This window comes from Rhea americana, unplaced genomic scaffold, assembly GCF_003343005.1.
Source record: "Rhea americana isolate MKP2758 unplaced genomic scaffold, rheAme1 scaffold_388, whole genome shotgun sequence".
Classification (NCBI taxonomy): Eukaryota; Metazoa; Chordata; class Aves; order Rheiformes; family Rheidae; genus Rhea; species Rhea americana.
This window is the reverse complement of record NW_028186521.1, coordinates 67,102-89,108: the sequence shown is the minus strand read 5'-3', so window position 1 is coordinate 89,108 and position 22,007 is coordinate 67,102. Positions and strand designations below refer to the sequence as shown.

General features: G+C 46.6%; 1 protein-coding gene across 1 annotated transcript in view; it reads left to right on the top strand.

Annotated features, from left to right (window-relative positions):
* Positions 1–22,007, top strand: part of LOC146591093 (SH3 and multiple ankyrin repeat domains protein 3-like) — a 184,340-nt gene that overhangs the window by 122,811 nt on the left and 39,522 nt on the right. Inside the window, exons 7-10 of the mRNA XM_085313471.1 lie at positions 7,608–7,743; positions 11,649–11,729; positions 18,277–18,404; positions 19,419–19,524. Coding sequence (XP_085169597.1) covers positions 7,608–7,743; positions 11,649–11,729; positions 18,277–18,404; positions 19,419–19,524 — 451 coding nt within the window. The remainder of the gene's footprint in view (positions 1–7,607; positions 7,744–11,648; positions 11,730–18,276; positions 18,405–19,418; positions 19,525–22,007) is intronic.

Below are 22,007 nucleotides of genomic sequence, written 5' to 3'. Positions count from 1 at the left end.
GGACACCCTTCCTCGTAGGCTCCTCCACCATTTGTGGCAAGAAGTTACCATCAATGCATTGCAGGAGCCTCCTGGACTGCTTGTGGCTTGCTGTGTAGTCYCTCCAGCAGATGCCAGGGTGGTTGAAGTCCCCCATGAGAACCAGGGCCTGTGACTGTGAGGCTACTTCTAGCTGTCTGTAGAAGGCCTCATTGACTTCCTCTTCCTGGTCAGGTGGACTGTAGTAGACACCCACAACAGTGTCCCCTGTGCTGGCCTGCCCTTTGAKCTTTACCCATAAGCTCTCAACTGCCTCCTTCTCCTCCACCCCCAGGCAGAGCTCGATGCATTCCAGTTGCTCTCTCACATAAAGAGCAACTCCACTACCTCGCCTTCTTGGCCTGTCTTTCCTAAAAAGCACATAGCCATCCATGACAGCGTTCCAGTCATGTGAGCTATCCCACCACGTCTCCGTGACTGCAATGAGATCATGGCCCTGTGATCGCACACAGATCTCCAGTTCTTCCTGTTTGTTCCCCGTGCTGTGCACATTGGTGTACGTGCACTTCAGAGAGGTAGTTGTGGATACAGGTTTCCCAGGAAGGGTGTACAGGGGTCCCCCGTAGCCATGTCCCAAATGCACATCCCCAGCAACATACACCCGTTGGAGGCCCCCCAACCTGAGTTGTGTTTTGTTGACTACCCTCTCTCTCTATGACTCTCCCCTTCCCCCTTCCTACCTAGTTTAAAGCCCTCTTTACCAGGCTGGCCAACTGGTGGGCAGACACACATGTGCCCCGCTTGGTGAGGTGAATCCCATCTCTTCCCACCAGTTGCTRATCTTCAAACCATGTCCCATGGTCATAGAAACCAAAACCTTGTTGCCAAAGGTACCAGTCTCTCCTCCTGCTGGCACATACTTACACCTAAGTTTACAGAATTAGCAAACCTGTTATCCTCATCGGAGGAGATAATTTGCTCAAAGAGGGAAGAGGCTTCCATACATCTAGATCAGGAACAAAAATTAAAGTAAGGAAAAGAGATCACTGTTAGAAGTGTGTTCTTGGGCAGCCAACAGCATTGTAGGGAGCAGAAGGGGAGAGCCTTGGTAGGCAGAAATCACTTTAGCAGTTCCATACATTATCTGAGTTACAAGCATTCRGGACATCAGCAAAATTAATATATAAAAGAACAGAGAAGTAACTAAATGGGGAAAGACAGGAAACGGACAAATAAGAATACTCTCTTTTAAAATATATGGTAAATTCCATCTGGAGATAAATAACTTGAACTTCAGATCTTCAGAATTTTCAGGCAGGGGAGAAATCTGGAGCACAGCAACTCTGAGGTCATCTGCAAATAACTGTGAAATCTGTCAACTGATCTGTGCAGTTTTTCTTGTAGAGAGACAGAGTGCAATTCTCTCTGACTTTTTAGATATTCCACATGTGGAGGGTTTAATGTTTAATACAAAAAATTTTTTTTTTGAAGTTATTTGATGTTACACAGGATTTTGATTTGGCAGAGTGGTACAGTAACATACTTAAATCACAATGCAAGTATAAATTAAATTAGCAGAGTATAGCAGTTGCAGTATACAGGTGAATCACAGTGCAAGTTATTATCAGTCTCTGTAATATGTTCACCATCACGATACTGGACCTCCCCTGTYTCTAGAAAGGAGTGTATGGGTTGAAATCAACTCAAGCCCATTGCTGTCTATGAAGTTCTTTATGTTACTGTTCATTTTTTATGCTCTTATGTTAGGCTGATCAAYGTATATACTCTGCCTCACCCATGCTGGTCAACAGCTATAGTTAKTCACTCCATTGATTCTTCCCAGAGCTTCATGAGCATATAGACTTTGTCTGTCTCTTCTGAGCCTTTTTCCATTGTRGGTGTTGATTGGGTGATCACAAGGAAGGATTAGTACTMTTACACCAGGCGTGTAAGAGTTCATCTGGAGTAATACCCTACCCTGTACACTTATGTTCAAGGGAGATGAATTCAGAGAGGCATAGGAGCAGAGAAAAGCTATAGGGACAGTCAGGACAGTGGAGACATTTTCTGATCTGACAGACTACTAAAATTTCATATCCTTATCAACTGCTGGGAGGGGTCAGACAATGTATGAAATGCCCCACTGGGCCAGACTGATCGTCCATTAGCCTATTCTCATGCCTCTGGCAGCAGCGTTAGGAGATACTGTTTGAAGAGCGCATTTGCCTGGCCACTTTGAGTGGTCCATTCTCCTTGTAACCTCCAGCATCTAGAGTCATAGTATTGGGGGCATTAGCAGGAATGACTGTGCTGAGTACTCTTAGTATCTGTGTATGGACCTGCTGTCCAAGAATGCATCTGATCTCTTTTTGAATCTGCCAGTACTGTCTGCCTCCACAGATTCCGATGACAGCAGGCTGCAGAAGTTCACTAGCTGTTGCATGAAGAAGTACTTGCTTTTGTCTGTTGTAATCTGATCTGCCACTTTTAGTTCATTGAGTGCCCCCTCCACCTAGTACTTGGCTGTGTCCCTCTCCAAACTGGAGAGTCCCAGCCTTCTCAGTCTCTCCTCGTAGGCAGATGCTCCATGCCTGTGATAGTGTTAGCTGTGCTTCTTAGGACCTTTTCTAACTCCACGGCTTTCTCCCTGAGATGCTGAGACCAGACCTGCATGCGGCATTGAAGGTGTGTGCATACAGGATCAACATAGTCCCAAATGATGTTGTTCATTTTGCTTTCTATCTCCTCTCTGGGGATACATTTTTTTTGGCTTTTCTGACTACTGCTGCACACTGGGTCCGTGATTTTGAGAGCTGTCAGTACTGACTCCAAGATCTTTCTGGAATGCCAGTTGCATGTTTAGCATCATGTAGCATTGTTTAGATGACTTCTCCCTAGAAACATTACTTTGCATTTATTTATGTGGATGCTCATTTGCCACCTTTGCCCATGAACTCAGTCTGAGGAGTCCTCCTGCATTTCATCAGCACTGATACATCACTTGGCTGTTCAGAAGAGTTTATATCAACCATAGACTTTGACACAGTATCTTCAGATCTGTATGTATGCTCTTTTATGCTCTGCACCTGCTTTCTGCATGTTTTATTCTTAATTTGTTGCCTTCTTCCAGGCCACAATCATGATCTCTAACAGTTGGGCATCCTCTCCAAGCATTTGTGTCCAACTGTGAGATAACCTGTTTCTCCAATATGTTCTTCCCTTTGTATTTTGAAATTTTCAAGATGAACCATTAGAAGAACTTTACTCAGATGAGTGTTTAATGAAAAAACTTCACAGTTGCAGAGTCTAGTGCTTCATCTTCTTGGGTGTCACCAATGATCGGATGTGAATCAGGACTTCATATTGTTTAGAAATATTTTCTTTTTTCCAGACGTCTCTGCAGCATACATGCAACTGTCTGACTAATTTCCTCTGTGATTAGCTTTGCTCTATAGCATTCATTATTGACCTTCTATTTTGTGTTAGCCTCTTGATTGCTTTCTCACCTGCTTTCTACAAGACGTGATTGTTGCTGGTCAGGTTGAGTTGCAGTTTCCTGATTTTTGAGCACCTGCTTATTTTTATTCCATCTCTCACATATGGCTTGGCAAAATATGACAGATACTTTGAGGTTGTCATCTGGAAGACCTTTAGAGTACCGTTCCCTCTGTTTTGGTCATAGAATCATAGAATCAGTAAGGTTGGAAGGGACCTCTGGAGATCATCTAGTCCAACCTCTCTGCTCAGCAGGGTCACCTAGGGCATGTTAGACAGGGTTGGATCCAGGCAGACTCTGAATATCTCTAGAGAAGGAGACAACACATCAGCAGCAGACTTGTTATTTTTCCATAGGCCAAGTTGTTGTCACATTCCAGAACCCGATGATAAGATTTTCTTTGCAGATTTTGTAACCTAGCCCAGCTCTGGCACATTTCTGGCCAGTTTGGTCTTTGGGCTGACATTCTTCTGGCCAAATGTGTTTGAGAGAGCCAGAGTCAAGTCAGTTTTTCAGCTTCCCCAGGTAAGCCTGGCACTGAGAATCTATACACTTACTGCTGAATGTCTTATTTCTCCTTGTCTTTCATGGCTGGTTCTGTAGCATGCTTAATAAAGCTAATGTTGATCTCTTCTACTACTGCTTTTTCATACTTTTGACAGACAACAAATGCCCAACAGCAGAAAAAAATTGCCTAATGCTGTCTACTACTTGGTTTCTTGCAGCTTTTTCTAGGAGTTGTTCGTATATGATCACATTTGAGACATTGGGCAGGAGGCTCTCTAACCACATTAATACCTTTTCTTCATCCTGGATCTTACTGAGTTATAAACAATTGAAAAATCAAGATTTTCCATCTGTCACTTGAGCTGTCAGCAAAAACTTCAACGATCTGCTAAAATACTAACAGAATATGAATGCTCAGGTCTGAACCAAACTGCTTCTGCCAAGCAGTGCCAGTAGCTAATGCTCCCCTTGAGATCGCACACTGGCTTTTGCCAGAAGTGCTGCAGCAGGATGGAGAAGGGGGAGAAAAATCTCACCTTTTCAGCCCTCAGAATTAAAACTCATTCTTGCTTCTGTCTGTATTCTCATAACCTAAAAAATCCAAACTGCTGCCCATTTGGGTGGACATGTTCAGATGATTAAAAATGAAACAGAAAGCATAGGCGTATTCTATCAATATTTCTGTTCTTTATTTGGAAGGGAGCAGGGTGATAAGCATGYATCACATGCAGATGATGAAATACTTTTCAATCCATTAGTAACTGAGGCTGTCAGCATCTTCCAGGTGGTAATTTTCTATGTTGTTTCATTTTTAAAATTTTATAATACTGGGGAAATGCCAAAAGACTAGCAGAGTGCTAATGTTCAGAAGGGGCAAGAAGGATGATCCAGTTAATTTTAGACCTGTGATGCTGTTATAATTATGGGGAAAAAATGGAGAAACTGGTATTGTAGTCAGCTGTAGACCAGAAAGTCTCAAAAAACAAAATTTATTTCATTCTTTAAGGTGACAGATTTGTTTGCTAAAGGTAACTGTTCAGATGTAATAGATTTTTTGTAAGGCTGCTGTTTACTGCTGTGTAACATTTCCATCACAAAATTAGTGGTTAACAAAATCAGTGGAGCACATGTTAAATCGTTCATAAATTTGCTAAATGACAGGTCTTGACAAGTAATTGTCGATGAGGAAGCATCACTTGCTAGCTGTTTCTAGATGGTCTGTCTAGGATTTAGTTTAAGACCTGATGCTTTTTAGTATTTTCATACATGTTCTGAAATAAACCTGAAATCACTGCAAATTAAATTTACTGATGACCTAAAGTCTAAATTGTTGGTAATGAGGGAGTGGAGCAGATCTGCAGAGAGAACTGAACCACTTAGCAGGGCAAACTGCAAAGAACGAAGAACACATGTAGTTCTGCATCTAGGAAAAAGCATTGCAAGGCAAAGGCACAGGATGGGAGTCAGTAACCAGGAAAACGATAACTCTGAAAATGACTGTAGGATTATGAACACTATGAGTACTCACTGAGTGGTGTGGCAAAAGTACAAATAACATCCTGTGATGAAAGAAGCTAGACAAAAAAACGAGATCAGTACAGGAATACTCCATGCAGCCCTGATGTCTGCTGTTTAAATGTATTTTAAGAAATTAAAGAACTTGCAAAGAACCACTGGAGTGTTTTGAGATCAGGAGAAAATACAGTATAACTGTGCTTCAATCGTTCAATACAGCTCATCAAAAAAGAAGATTAAGAGGTGATTTAACTAGAGTACACTGGTAATTTCATCACAATCAAATGTTCTGAGGAAAATATGTATTTTCATGAAAACTGAATGGGGGAAGTATTTGAAATAAAATTATAATTTTAAAAGCATTGTATCTTAAAAAATGCTGATTTTCCATTTCAGAATTTAATTCAATGCCTTTTTTCATTTTTATATTTTTATGCTATTTCGTAGGAAACAGCACTACTGCTTACAAATTGCGAATGTTATAATAACCCACATATTTTTAATTATTTAAACAACAGTTCAATCTACCTTGTAGATTGAATTAGTATTAATTAATACACCTTAGACTTTATTCACTCTACGACAAAACTTCTCCAGCTGTATTTGAAACAAATAGAAAAGAAGTATTCTTGCATTGTCAAGGTTTCCAACATCCTGGGCATTCTACATTTCAATGTGTTGTATAGTACAGTAGGAATACATTGATCACAGTATATGTGCTCTGTAGTGCAGAGGGTGGTTCTATTAGTAAGGAGGGTGGGACTGTGCAGTGAAGAAGGGTATGGTGAGAACTAGTGACAGAAAATCGACTTCTTGCTAGTTTAAAATAGGAAGAKTTTTTTTTTTTTAAGCAGTGGGAATTGCTAAACATTTGGAACCAACATTCAGGGGAAGGACTAAATTCTCCATCTCCTGATATCTTGGGTTTTTGTGGGGCTGACGAGAGGCATAAATGAGTGAAATACAAAAGTCTGTGGTATGCAAGAGAGAATAGAATGCTTCTGGTCTTTAAATTTAGGGTGACAAAATTAATGTTGCATGGACAACCTAAATCCTGTCGTTACTTAACTTCCGAGTGCAGTCACATTAGTAGTGTTGCCCATAGATAATCACATTTCTTATCTGCTGCCATTAATAATCTAAGGTCTACAGCAACAGCAGCCCTGGAATATACAAGAAGTGTAACAAATGAATGCCAAAGTGTGCAGGTCAGCCTTTTTTTTTTTTTTTTTTTACAGATTGGGTAACTAAATCACAAAAAGCAAGGCCAGTTTTTCCAGTTGTGGACAATCTAAACTTTGGCATTCTCATCCTGATCACCTAAACCTCAGTTGCCAGAGTGAGGTTCCATTCTGTTAATGCACAGTGGTGAACGCTGTGTTCATTGCTACTTGCTAAGTGTCTAAATAGTGAGACTTCATTTTTATTTATTTATTATTTTCCTGTCTTATTATCTAGTCTGGTGTCACAACCAACTGCTTAATATCTAAGAAGCTGATATATTACACTAGCATTAAAACCAGTGACATGAGTGAGCTTCCAGTACGTCTCCTTTAGACTGCTGGAAAGATTTGATCGACTTGCTGACAGCTAGAGGRTTGCCCAGATAAGTTTCTCCATCTGCGAAATATGTATTGTTACTGTTGAAGTCAGGGCAGGTGAATTGTTCCATGTGAGGGGCCCTGTATCCCACCTCTGTTCTACACTGATGCAAGTGCATTTCCAGTGTGTCTTGTAGGCCTGGGACACAGCCCAAGACTTGCAAACCCGGGAACCTTGGAAATGTCCAATTTCTAGTGATCTGTCTTGACAGCCCAGTAGAAAGGTGGAAGTTCAGTTCTTGCTACCTAGTGGTAGCCTTGGTGCATGCTGGTTCCTGCTGGCCTGTTGCAGCTCTCTCAGCTTCTTCAGAAGGTTGAGGTCACAAATAGGTGACATCTCACCTATTATGATAGTTTAAATATGAAAATGTGCTGTGATGGAGCATAAAAAGATTTGCAGAGATGCAAAATCATCTGGTTTGGGTCTTGTCATCAGGCAGTATTGCTTTCTGCCTGTTTTCTTTGTCATAGGCAGTATTTATACTGGTCTGTTTCTGTTTGTGTCCTAGGTGAATGGTGTGAACGTGGTGAAGGTGGGGCACAAGCAGGTGGTCTCATTGATCCGGCAAGGGGGGAATCACCTGGTGATGAAGGTTGTTTCCGTCAGCCGCAAGCCAGAATCAGAAGAAGTTGTTCGGAAAAAGGGTAGGTGTAGAGTTTCCTGGTATTCTGAATAGTGGGATTTGCATGGCTTAAATGTAAGCAGACATGCAGAAGCATGGGGCCTGTCGGGATAAGTCTGCACAGTGTACAAGATGTATAGTGAAGACAGCTGAGAAGGCTGCTGAGCTGTAGCTGCTGAGAGAGGAGGACRCTGTGTGCAGAATACCTGCTTGGTGCTCACCCCTTAAAGTGGAGCCACCCTTTACTGTGGGTATGAAAATTCCTGAGTGTGTAGCACCAATGAACTGTGCTGAAACCAAGATGTGCATTGTAGCAGGGATGTAACTAGGGAGTGATGCAGTCAGGATGGTCTTTAGGTGGGGAGGCTGAGTCAGAGCATTGCAGCTGCTGCCGGGGAAGCTGGGCACAGTCAAGGGCTGCTTACCAAGCCTCCTGAAAGTCCCTTTCAGCACCAGGCCACAGGGCACCAACAGCACTGTTCTCACTCTGGTGTTGTTTCCTTTCAGTGAAGCTCAGAGTTGGCTCCTCCTCAGGAGCAGAGTTGCTTCTGGCACCTACAGTCTAGGTAGTGACCCATACAGCCATCAGACAGTCTGTCCTAGGAGCAAAGGGACTTCAGGGAGCAGAGACTCCCTCTGCTTTGAGGGATGTCTGCGGGTGAGGGATTGTCATTGGTGAAAAATGCTGTTTTGGAAGGTAAGAGGAGTCATGATGGAGAACATGCACCTGCTAGGAGCCTGAGGGGGGTGTCCTGGTGGAGAACTGCCCCTGCTGGGCTTGAGTAGTTGTCATGGTGGAAAATTGCTGTGTTTGGGAGTAAAGGGGAGTGTCATAATGGAGAACTGCTCCTGCTGCACATACAGGGGATGTAATGGTAGAGAACTGCCCCTGCTGGGGGTGAGGGCTTGTCATGGTGGAAAAATTGCTGTTGTTGGGAGTTGGGAGGGGGAGGGAGTGTCATGATGGAGAACTGCCCCTGCTGGTGGTGGGGGGATGTCATGGTGGAGAACTGCTCCTGCTGCATATATGGGGGGTGTAATGGTGGAGAACTGCTCCTGCTGGGGGTGAGGGGTTGTTGTAGTGGAAAAATGCAGTTGTTGGGGTGGGCGTGGGGGCATCATGATGGAGAACTGCTGCTGCTGCGTATATGGGGTGTGTCGTGGTGGAGAACTGCTCCTGCTGTCAGTGGGGGGTGTGCCATGGTGGAGAACTGCTCCTGCTGCTTATATGGGGAGGTGTCATGGTGGAGAACTGCTCCTGCTGGCAGTGGGGGTGTACCATGGTGGAGAACTGCTCCTGCTGCTGGAAATATGGTCATGGTGGAGAACTGCCCCACAGGGGTGCAGGGGATGTCATGAGGGAGAATGCCTCTGCTGGTGCAGGAAGTGTCATGATGGAGAGCTCTCCCACAGGGATGCAGGAGGTATTGTGGTGGAAAACTACCCTCATGAGGATGTGGGGAGTGTCATGATGAAGAACAGCACCCACAGAGGTTTGGGAGGTGTCATGGTGGAAAATTGGCCCTCTGAGAGTGTGAGGGTGTCAGAGTGGTGAATGATCTGCAGAGGGACTCTGGGGGTGAAGAGAAGTCCCTGTGGGGGTGTTAGGCATTGTGGGGAGTATCAGCGTGGAGAACAGCCCTCATAGGGATGTGGGGAGTTTCAGGGTGGAGTCTGTCTCCACTTGTGGAGTTGCCCTGAGTAGGAGCTGCCCCATGAGCTGGCAGGCTCCTGGGGGCATAGCCCAACCTGGAACTGCCCATGCGGACTTTGGAGCCTATGCCCCATGGTCCACTGTGCCCTGGAGCAGAGCCGAGAACCTCTGTTAGAGGCTGGGCCTGAGGTGCAGTCTGGTCATGGGCTGCTCTGCTCATGGCCWGCAGGGACAGAGCAGACTTTGGCAATGGGAGTAGAGAGCTGTGCACGGCAGGGCAGCCAGCTGAGCAATGGAGAGGAACATCCAAGGGCAGCCAGCTGAGGAGGATAAGGGCACATCGCCAGGGTAGCCAGCTGTGCAGGGTGGTGGCACACCTGGGGAAGCCAGCAGTGGAGGCAGGGACACATCCCAGGGCAGCCAGCTACACCAGGTGGAGGCACATCGGGGGCAACCAGCCGTGGAAAGCAGGAGCACATCTCAGTTGTAGCCAGCTGTGTGGGGTAGGGACAAATCTAGGGTCAGCCAGCTGTGCAGGGCAGGGTCACATCCCAAACATAACTAGCTGTACAGGCCAGGGCACRTCTCGGGGCACCAGCCGTGCAGGCTAAGGGCACATCCTGAGGGCAGCCAGCTGTGCAGAGTGGAGGCACATCTGCCTGCAGGCAGCTGTGGRCCGTAAAGGCACATCCCATGACTAGCTCTGTGTGCAGGACAGGGGCACGTATGGAGGCAGCCAGCTGCGGACGATGGTAAGGGCACGTCCCCAGCATAGCTAGCTGTGCCGCGGGGTAGGGCCACATCCAGGGCAACCAGCTGCAGGGCRCAGGGGTGCTCGGCCGGCGGCTGCCCTCGGCTGTGGGGGAGGGAGCCGGCGGGGCAGGAGCGCTTTCCTGAGGAGAGGAGTGTGGCTGGGAGCCAGGCACTGAGGGATGGAGGTTGGGGCGCTCCAAAAGCAGCACGCGAGGAGAGGGGGAGGGAGACAGTGCTGCGTGCTGACAGTAAGCGCTGTAATTATACTGTCACCGCACAAAAGCACGAGCCGTGGGGAAGACCGAGGCGCAGCAGCCGGCGCTGGGACTGCTGTGGGTGCCGCTCTCCGCTTCTCCTGGTGCTTCCAGCCCTGAGCCCCCTGCGATGTAGCTGCCCGCGGCAGAGCTCGTGCCTCCGACCGCGGCCACTTGGCCCGAGGACCGCACGGGCGCTCTTCCCAGCGCAGAGGCCGAGCGCGGCCGCGGGCGGGGGCCGGCCCGCTCCCTCCGGAGCCGGAGCCGGGGTCGCCTTTCCTTCCGGCCCGTGATGGAGGCCTGTGTGGGGCTGGCGTTCTCTGCCCGAACCCGCCCCTGCTGGGGTCTGATGCAGGCAGCTCCAGCACCAGCCTGGAGCGCTGGTTCCCATGGCAACGCCTGAGCGTTGAATCCCGTATTGTTCCAGCGCGGGAGGAGGAGGCACCCGAAGTGAAGAGGAGAAGCCTTCAGCAGGTCTCCGCTCCCCGGAGCTCATGGCATGGAAGGTCTCTCCGGCAGACCCAGCGGCAGGCCGGGCGAGGGAGCTCCTCTGGCCAGCCCTGCCCCGTAGCGCCGCTCCCCCGTCCTGCGGGCGTTGCCTTATGAGCCATGTGTCTTATCTGCTCAGCTCAGAGACTTCCAGCTCCAGAGCTTCGCTAGGGCCTCGGGAGCCTCGTCCRGTCCTGGATACAGACTGAACCGAGAGAGACGAGGGTGGGTGGCTGTTTCACTGAGGGATGCACTCCCCGATGAGGCGGGAATGAGAGACTGAAAATCAGGCCTCCTGGACTTGTTTCTCCCTCCTACCCTCCACCCATGGCGTGTGTGGAGGGGAAGCAGCCATCAGAGCTGTTTGCTGAGTCCCACAGGCAGGCAGCCAGCTGCCTGAGACAGATTTAATTTGAGAAAGCGGCTTTCATAGCCGTAGCATCTACTGTAGCTGCAGGGGCCCATGAGCAGCGCAGGGACATGACTTGGACTCTCTTTTGCTGAGGGCTGTGGGATCCTGGGCAGTGTGCACTTCCTTGTAGGAGCCACCAGCCCTTCTGCGCCAGGCGCTTGCCTCATGCCCTTGGGACTAAGCTACCGAGACAATGAAGAAGTTTGCTTCTACACGCAGCCTCAATAAGATTCTGCAGCAGTGCGACTCCTCATCCCGCGAGTACGAGGAGATCCAGGCTGTGGAGAAGAAGTGGCATCTACATCTGGCCACTCCTCGTAAGTTCCTGGACAAGAAATGCAAAATGCCGTCTCTCTTCCTTTCAGCTCCACCACCTCCCAAGAGAGCTCCCAGTACCACTCTGACTCTGCGTTCCAAGTCCATGACAGCCGAGCTGGAAGAACTAGGTAAGCAAACAACATGGGGGCATGTGTGTGCATGCAGAAGTGCATGATGAGCATGTGTGGGCTGTGGTGAAAGCAAGCAGCACTCTCAGCATTCATTTTCCTAAGGTGTGCATGAATATGAGCTCAAGGTGATGTTTGTACCTTCTCTACTGAAGTTTCTGCTGTGCTTAGCTGTGTGGGGGGTGCAGGGGACTGGGAGTCACTGTCAGCAGCACAGACTCAGGGAGTAGATCATGGTAGAGTCAATCCACCTTTTCATTGTCACCTTCTCAGAGAGAGACTGGGGAAGGGAAACTGAGTCCTTCTGTGACTGCCTGTGAAGAGGCTGGTGTCCCTCATGCCTGTGTTCCTCCAGGCACCCTGCTCCTCTCTCAGTCTTATCAGCCCATTGTTTTTATTTTCCTGTACCTCTAGGCAGATACCACATGCTGCCAGATAAGCTGGCATCCCCATGAACTCCCCCTCCCCTGCCCCCTTACACACACATGCATATGCACACATGCTCACACGTTCTGCTGTCACTACAGAGCCTACCCACGTTTCCAGATGCTTTGATATCCCAGCTTGCATCTACGTGTTCCTATATTCTCTCAAAACCTCTCCACCCCCTCCCTCTGTCCTTACTTTCAGATATCCCGTGAAGAAGCCCCTCACTCTTCCGTATATTCTAGCAACCCAGTGCTCTGATCTCCTCACAGAGCTCCTGGATAGCCTCAGACCTGCTCAGGGCCATATGGGTGTCAGTGTTCTCACAGTCCTCTGATTGCACTTTGTTTCTGTGCATAGAATTAATGGCATGTTTTGAAGCATATTGTGTCCTATGCACTACCAAGGTCATAGGGCAGCTGACAAGGTGCCTCGGTGGAGGCATAATATGCCAGCTTAGCTTTGTGGCTCAGGGAGGCTGTTTAGCTGAAAGCCTGCAAGGGATCATCTAAAGTTCTGGCACCAGAAGGTGCATGAGGAACCTCCTTGCCCTTTGTTTTTTGACTGTCCCATCCTGTTGGGACAGTCAAACTCTGGCTTGCAGCTCTGATGCGTATGTATTTGGCTCTGAGATGGGCTGTTTAGGTCTGACACATGGCTGGAATCAAATATACCAGAAGACTAGAATTAGAGCATTGGTAGAGCTAAAGAAGCAACCTTTCTCAGCACTGCCTGCTGTCCTATCTCTTGCCTGTGCTATTTGTATTTATATCTTTGCTGTGTGAAAATGTGGTAATGCATACAGATGTGCTTGCTCACCATGGCAGAAACACTCTGTGTGGCAGATTCTTGTCTTGCCTGAGAGCAGACCACATGAGAGACAGAAGTCTAGCAGCTGACCCCACCACTCATCTTTTTTAGGGCAATAAAATAAAGTCTGTGACCTTTCTCACTCCACTCTGCCGTGCTTGGGCTGCGGCTCTGTTTTTGGTCAGTGTTTCCATCACCATAATGTGTACATGTCCAGGCTTTACAACTCTGCAAGGTTTCCTGAAGGAAATAGACCTTGAGGTTTAAGTCTTATGCTTTCAAACATGGGCTAGGGGAGAGAAATCTTAGTATTTAAGGGTTTGTATCAAGTGATGTATTTTATGCTAAGTGCACTGCCCTGTTTTTCACCCCATCCTGTTCTCCACTTTTCCAAACCCTTTGTCACTAAGCCTGAAAAGGTACTATGTTTAATGGTAGCCATTAGGAGAGGATTTAGAATAACCAGTTTATTCTACTTTCTTATTCTTCCCTTTGCGCAGATTCTGYGCAGGCACCACAGTTCATATTTTTACTTTCAGTTACTGGTATTGAAAACAGTTTCTAATCAGCGTGATAAGTGTCTGCTTGCATTGATAGGCAGCATGTTGCTTTCTGTGGGAACATTTTCCTTAGCTGCATGTGCCCATCTTTACAGAATGTCAGGCCCAAGCTAGACTGGCATGCTTCATGTGCATGCCTTTGCAGAGAGACAGACGCACAAACCATAGCACCTTGGCCTTGCAAGTAACTGTGCACAAACCTGTGAGTGGAACATGGGATATCACCATAGGACAGCCTGCACCTTGGAAACTGCAGCCTGCACAAATGTGCAGGAATAGTGCACAATTTGCATGTGTTTTGACAAGCACAGCTGTTGGGCATGAGGGGGAGGGGTGCAAACTCATGGAAAGAGAAGTCACGAAAAGAGAGAAATATCTCTGCCAGGAGAATATATTAAAGATGATTCCTCTAGGTCTCACTGAGAATTYTGTATTTAGATTCTGCCTCCCTTCTACCTTGAGGACTACGAGCAAGCATCTGCCCCRTATCTCCTAGGAAAGGGATTTATAGAAAGCAATTGCTCTGAGTGCCTGTATTTTCCAGGAAGTTTTAGAGTAGTTCCTACTTCATATCTTGGGGAACAGGGACTGTTTTATATATAGCCAGTCCCATCATACATCTGCAGGGAGAGGGTGTAGGGAAAATGGAGGACTGTTCTTCTTTCACTTTGTCTCTTGCTGGTTGATCCTTTCCTTCATTTACTGTGAAGGGAGTGTTTTARTGCAGGTCAGCATCCCCACAACTCAGTGGTATGCAGATTTAGAGCCTAGTCTGCCTCCCTTCTCATTTTCTGAGGGAAAGATGGTAGTACTGAAAGAGTATTTCTACCTGCAACACCATAAAGGGGAGTTTATTGGCTGGTCTCTGCCTCTTTCTCCTTGAACAGAGGTGTTAGCCTGTCCCTCTTGTGCCCCTAGTACTATCTTAAAATTTTCTAGGCTACATGTTGTACTAAAGCGCCTAGAAAAGCAGATTCCTAATAAGATGCTAACAGAGTACTCCTGCAGTCCTGGCTTTTGACTGGAGACTGTCTTTGAGAGACTTGTATGTGAGACTACTGACTCTTCTCAGTGAGCAGTGAGGGATTAAAAGCTTTTACAAGGATTTCTCCATAATTCAAGCATTAAATGCCATCCAGGCTTCTTCACGATCTTACTTCCTTCTGATACCACACCTTTCCTGATAATCATTCTCTTTTGCTAGTCAAGTAAAAAGAAGTGTTGGGGTCAGCTCAGCTCTCGTTCCAACTATGCAGGCTAGTTGCAGGGCATGGAGGGGAACTGGCCTGGCCTGTGTCAGTTCATGCCAGAGAGCAGTGCCAGAACATGCTACCATATTCCTACAGAAGGACAATAAAGCTAAGGAGGCTGCATATGATGCTACCCAGTCACATATGAGAAATAGTCCTGTGGCAGGACCAAGCACTGCCTGAACCTTAATCCGGAGAGCCTCACTCTGAGGCAACTGCAGGGAGAGACATGTGCTATACTGTCAGAGCCTGGTCCTGTCAGCATGCTGGGAAGCAGGAGAGTGTGTGGGGAAGCAGCAGATAGCAAGGATAAGGCTGGGAATGAAAGCAGGAACTGTGCATGCCATTCATGTTTTGTGTTTTGTTTCTTGATTCCAAGCCTCCATGCGGAGAAGAAAAGGGGGTGAGTGAAACTGCACATCCTGGGACTCATCCCTTCCCTGTCAAACACCCAGAAAGCATCCCAGTCCTCACCATAGAAAGGTCATGATGCATCACAATAAATTGGCCCAGGTTGCTGTCCCCTGGTTGTCATGAATAAGCTTAGTCTAAAGAAAGTCCTGAGTAATGTCAGAGGTCAGCAGGGCTAACCTTCCCTCCCAATGCAGCAGGAGGAGGGAGCAGTCACCACATATATCTCTAGCAGAGGCCAGCAGAAAGGCAAAACACCGTGGGGTCACATTGTGCACAGACAGGAATTCCTGTTTGTCAGCCCAGGCACAATGAATCTCAAGGTCTGATTTCCCCAGCATATTGCGCTTGCTTTGCATTTGCTCCTCAGCAAATATATATACCTTGTACAGGAATGTTTTGTGGAAACTTAAAGTCCTTCCCCTGAATCAAGACTTTGGAATTCAGTCAGATGAAATAGCAGCCACACACTCTGCCATGTTCAGAAATGCAAGTGCTGCCTCTGCTTCTGCCTTTGTGCAGGATGTCCTGTTTCTCCTAGCAGTCCTACACTGAGGAAGAACCTGAGGACATACCTGCTCTTTAGTCAGAGTTTGATGGCAGCTCCGAGGGCATACCTGAGTAATCTGGAGAAGAGCTAGTTTGACTACCAGTTGTCCTGGCAGCAGGTGAAGAGGGCCATACACCATGAAGGCCCTGTTATCAGTGCCCAAGCTAGCTGGGGAAAAGCTGAATCAAGTATGACTGTATACAACAAATGCACCATGCAGGGTCAGTGGGGACAGTAAGTAAGGGACATTACAAAAACAGATGTTCTTGCCAGGGCTGAGAGCCAGTAATGGAAAATCCTAAATAGAGCAGGAAGGCTCATTCCATCCCAACACATTGCACTGCATTTCTCTAATGTGAACACAGGACAGAGGAGAGTGAACCTGGAGTTGTGATCCAAGTTCTTATCTTCTCAGAAGCAAAACTCTGTTTCTGCTTTAGGGAATATGAGGGGCTAACCCTTTCACCATAAGAATGATAAAGTAGTGAAGAAGCCCAGCAGAGCTTACAAGCAGAAGGTCTTTGAATGACCTCCCCAGACCACCTCTATAAAGAGCAGATCTTTCAGACACAGAGGTAATGCAGAAGCCACCTGCATCAGAGTGATCAGCAGAAGATCACTAGGAATGTCTTGACATTGAAGATGACTGTCTGCAAGTGTGTGATGGAGAGCTCTCATGACTTTGRACAGTCAGAACTAGGATGGACCATCCTTGGAAAGGCGCTGGTTTTCAGGGCACATCCAGCACTGCCKTATCTCCCACCACCAGCAGTTTTGAATCATAGAATCATAGAATCAGTAAGGTTGGAAGGGACCTCTGGAGATCATCTAGTYCAACCTCCCCGCTCAGCAGGGTCAGCTAGAGCATGTTAGGGTTGCATCCAGGCGGGCCTTGAATATCTCCAGAGAAGGAGACTCCACAGCCTCTCTGGGCAAACTGTKCCAGTGCTCCGTCACTCTCACAGGGAAGAAATTCCCCCTCACGGTCAGGCAGAACTTCCTGTGCTTCAATTTCTGCCCATTGCCTCTAGTCCTGTCACATGGGGCAACTGAAAAGAGTTTGTCCCCATCCCCTTGACACCCTCCCTTCAGGTACTTGTACACATTGATCAGATCCCCTCTCAGTCTTCTCTTCCCCAGGCTGAAGAGGSCCAGCTCTCGCAGCCKTTCCTCMTAGGGCAGGTGCTCCAGCCCTCKGATCATCTTTGTAGCCCTGTGCTGGACTCTCTCCAGTAGCTCCATGTCTCTCTTGTCCTGGGGAGCCCAGAACTGGACACAGTACTTGAGATGAGGCCTCACCAGGGATTAGGGAGCAGTAAGAGCCAGCTGTGCTTAAAGGATGGGGAACCAGGACCAAGTATGATATGGCCTACAGGCCAGGGGCTGTACCAGTTGGTTCCCAGCCCCACAGTGTCTGTGCAAATTGAGCAGGGCAGACCTGGGGGTGGTAGTCAGGTTCAACCAAGATTTCAGATCATCAGGCAAGTTTGTAGTGATGAGGCAGGTCTGAGATCTGGCTGTGAAGTCAGGTCAGGATCTGGTCTGGTGAAGGTAATCAGGGTCAGACACAGCCCGGTGATTGCCAGGCAGGTCCATAATGGCAAGGTAAGGCCAAGGTCAAGCCAGGAAGTCAGACCATAGTTTGGAATCCAGATCAGCGGGATCTGTGGCCAGGCATAGGCATGGCTGTGATAGCACCACAAACCCGTACTCTAGAGACCAAAACCTCAGCCCTGAGCATAAATGCAGCTGCAGGGCCCCTGGGCAGGGGGTGTGCTTGAAGGCCCCAAATGAATCYGGTCAGGGCCATTTAGGCCTATTAGTGCATTTGGAGGGAAACATCCCAGTTTTTTACTAACTGCTGCTGGACACTGACTGACTCCCATGGAGTTTCTTGAGCAGTTCTTTTCTGCAGTGTTCTATATAGCTTATGTTCCCTGTGACATCTGTGTTTTCGCATCATCTGGAGTCACCCTGCTCCCTTTCCCTCATTAATCTAGTTAGGGGAAATTTGTTCTCAGTCTTAATATAAAATATATATATGTATAGGCAAAAATTTGCTCCTTTAAGCTAAACAAATAGGGTTCCTCAAAACCCTGCAGCTAGAATCAGATTCCCAGATTTGAGTATTGGAAAGGCACTACTCAGACATTAGCTAAAATGATAAAAGTTCCCTCAGCTGCACAGATACAGTAGGGATGGGAGAGTGAAGTAGTCCAGCAGTACGACACTGCTTATGCTGTGCGTGCTGACAGCTGGAATTCCTTCATCTGTGTGAGGTCAGTGCTTGKTTTTTTATAGTGGATGGGTGGGCTGGTCTGTGAATGCTTAAGAAATCTTTGTTTGCAGGGCTGGTTGGGTAGGAGAAGACTGAATGGCAGCTTTCTAAAACTCTGTTTTCAACAGGCCTATGAACTATTCTCCAAAAGTGGAAATTTGTTCACTACTTAACCACACAAAACAGAATGGGCTTGTCCTAGGGATCTGCCTTGGTACAATGGCCCTTGCTAACTGGTTTGCTTTTATATTTGGATTTTCAGAGAAACTGGATGAGATTTTGGCAGCAGCTGAACCTTCGCTGAGAGCAGACATTGTCGAAGCAGATTCTAGGGCAGCCACTGTGAAGCAGCGACCAACAAGCCGGCGCATCACGCCAGCAGAAATCAGTGTGAGACAGGAGGGCTTACGGTGGGAGAGGGAAGGGACTGGTRCAAGGGCACAAAGTACTGGGTCATATGCTGAATGCAGGCAGCAAAAGACTTGGATTAGGAAGTGTTTTCACAAGGTGGAGTGGAAAACAGAGCATCTCGGTGAAGACAGAGRGGCAGAGAGAGCAGGGGTCCAGACAGGAGGTGGAAGAGCTGACTCAGGCTTTTGGGCACTTGTTCACAAATATGAGGTTGATGACAGGAAAGATATAAGAAAATATCTGAAAGAAGGTGAAAAGCTTAGTCAGAGAGGTTAGTCTGGCTGACATTTTCAGGATGTGAACCTGGCTATTAGAAGGCACCATAGAAGAGAAAAATGTAGTCTATGAGGGGAAACAGGGATGGAGGAGGAGTGAGGATGCAAGCTCCAGGTTAGTCTGAATTCTGAAAGCACACTGCAGGCAGTGGGAGGCAGCTTATGGAACAGGAGATAAAATGGGACAAGATATTCTGAGCAGAGATTGGCCTGTCTGAAGCCTTCGCACACAAGGAAGGCTGTTTTGTCTGGATTCACTGCCACCAGTCCTTGATGGAGCAGTCCRAAATCCATGGAGGTCCTATGTATTATCACACCATGGTCACAAAATGCTCAAGAACCAGCAAGGGGAAAGCAGGCAAGTAGGAGAGAAAGAGGAAGGATTTATCCTTTAAAGGACTAATGGCACAAATTCTGGAGACATTCTGGATGCAGAAACATTGAAGACAGATTYTTGAAGGGAGGAGCAAAGAAGGGGATTATGGTAAACTGTGGAGTCAGTACTTCTTCCCAGGGAAGCCTTCCTTCTGTTAGACTGTGTAAGAGCCTACTTGCAAATGCTGCACTGCAGGGACAGGGTCTGACATGCAAACTCACTGACCCCAGCTTCATCCAGAGTTAGAAGAATCAGGCGGACTGTGGTAAAGTATTGTTTCCTTTCAGCTGATTCTCACGGATGTCAAGAATGGAAATTTCCTTTTCTTTTTTCCTTTCGCAGTCACTCTTTGAACGCCAGGGTATGGCAGCACATTCAGGCGTCCTTTCAGGAGCTGAGAAGCCCCATGTTTCACTGCGCAAAGGAATTCCACGAACAAAATCTGTAGGTAAGACAAACTGTGAGGAAATCAGTTCCTAAAGAGGAAAGGTAGTCCTCATGAAGCATTCATGTCAACATCTGAGCCTGCAGAAAAGACTCAGCCCCCTTTAACTATCTTATAACTAAAATCTATTAAGAATGGATGTGTGATGTGATTTCTACGTGAAAGTTGCATGTGTCTTGAAAAACCTCGTATAACATTGACATTAGGTCTGCTTTGAGCAGAATATTAGACTAGAGACCTCCAGAGGTCACTTCTTCTGTGACTTTGTGGCACTGCTAGGGGTAGGGAAGTTTCTCCCTGCTTCCAAATTGAGACTGATGGATGATTTTCTGTCTGCCCATGTTGCAGTTGGGTTGGGAGCACAGTGTGCTAAATGCATGGGTGGCTGATAGTAAGATCATGAGCTGTAACAGACTGAGCCACTGGAGCAGGTAACAACTGACATTTTCTAAGAACAAACAAGATAGGGGCTTGTAACAGGCACTCATGTAGAGACTGTATCAGGACCTTTAGACCTTGTCCCCAAAGACTTACAGTACAACTACCACCAAAAATATGCTTGAGGAGGAAGATCTGAGGAGGGGACAGAGTGGACAAGGGGTGATGGCACAGTGACTGTATGTTAGTCTCATTTAATTTTTTTGATTTTCTGTATCATTGGGTTTTAGCCAGAGGTTCGCAGGCCACTGGTGGTCCATAAGGCCATAGTGAGCAGTCCTCAGAGCTCACTGCGGCATTCGCTTACATGGTCTCACAAGGAGATRGACACTCTCCACTGCTGAAGCACCACACCCTCACATTAAGCCCTGCTGGGGTGTGCTTCAGAAAGAACAGTTTGGGAGTCACTGCTCTGCATGAGTATTTATATATTTGATTAATTTTTATGAGAAAGCCATAGTGTTAGCAATGTTGGAGGGCTATGTAGGTTGGGGCTGGAGAGAGTAAGTTATTATTAAGTAGAGAAGCCGCTAGAGAAGGGGTGAGCCCCTAGAGAAGGAACATGAAGAAAAGGGGCAGAAAATAGTGTATTGCGTGATTTAAGTATTGACTTTAACTAACCCTGAGGCATAATTTGATAGTGATGGTGAGGCCAGAACAGTTTCTGCTTAGAGCCACATCTGAGAGCAGCATAATCCCAACAAGAATATAAAAAAATAAGTTGAAAAATGCGACTAATAGTATTCAGAATGCACTTTTTGATGCAGAGTTACTGTGCRTATATCCCTCACATACTAGATCAACTGCTGCCTGTAGTCCCATGAGAGTTTGGGCCACGAGTAGTAGAAAGCTGGAGATAATCAAATATGTGTATGACTAGTTTGAAAAACAAATTAAGAGATAATCTTAAAAAAAAAGGAGCAGGTGTTTAATGAACTGCCCTAGTGTGTATTTATATACCATACTGATAAAGCTTCTGTCATACTCTGAAATATACAGACATAAAATCCATGTAACTCTGAAAACCTGAGATTAAAGCTCAACTTGGACAGATGATAAGATGCAATGTTGAAAACAAATATGTGCATTAATTTGTTATTCATATGTTGCAATACTGTTAATGTACATGGTTAAAAGGGAGAAGAGCTGACTGTTTTGTTACCTGGGATCACCACATCACTGACYCCACAGACTTATGTCTGGCTAGAGTAAAAGTAACAAGTGGGWTTTCTCATTAAGGTAAAAATTATCAGTAGTACATGGAGGATGGGATTCATCTCATCCAGCATTATATGTCAACACTACAGAAATCTCCAGCAAGGTGCCCAGAATCCCTCTATAGTGAACACAGAGAAATAAGACACTTTCAACATATCAACATACCTGATGTGTTTTAGACTTGGTCTTAGGGAGAGATGAATCCTGCACAACTGACCCTGGAGTGTAAAGAGTATCTAAGGACTGCTGAGGTAGTAGACAAGCGTACTGTGGCCAGTGATATCTAAAGTACCTACTAAATCCTAGATATTTATTTTATCTGTGAGATAAGATCATGTTAGTGAAAATGTTCCTAAGCAGAAGTWTTTTGAGGTATAATCAAGCCACAAATAGCTGGAAATCGTATTAGAGGGGCGATATTGAGTGAAGTAACACCTGAACTCAACAAGAGATCATAAAACTGCAAAAATATACATTAAAGATGAAATGCTTGCCTGTAAGGAGCGCTTTTTGCCTTTGAAAGCAGAGTCAGTGACTCCAGAAGTTCCTCTGAGCCTCCACCAGACATTCTTGCAGAGGTGCATTTTCAGGGATAGCTGTATGCAGAGAACTGTAAGAGGAAGGATTTGAAGTCTGTAGGGTTTATACAGTTCTACCTCTTTCATGAGCATAGAACATAATGTCTCTGGGATATCTTTTTTTGTTCGGCACCTAAAACGCTGGGACCCTGATCATTGGACTGGCTTACCAGCCATTACAGCTATACACCTACCAGTCAACAAGGGGATTAGAATGACAAAATTTAACCTGTATTGAGGAAGATTAAAAAC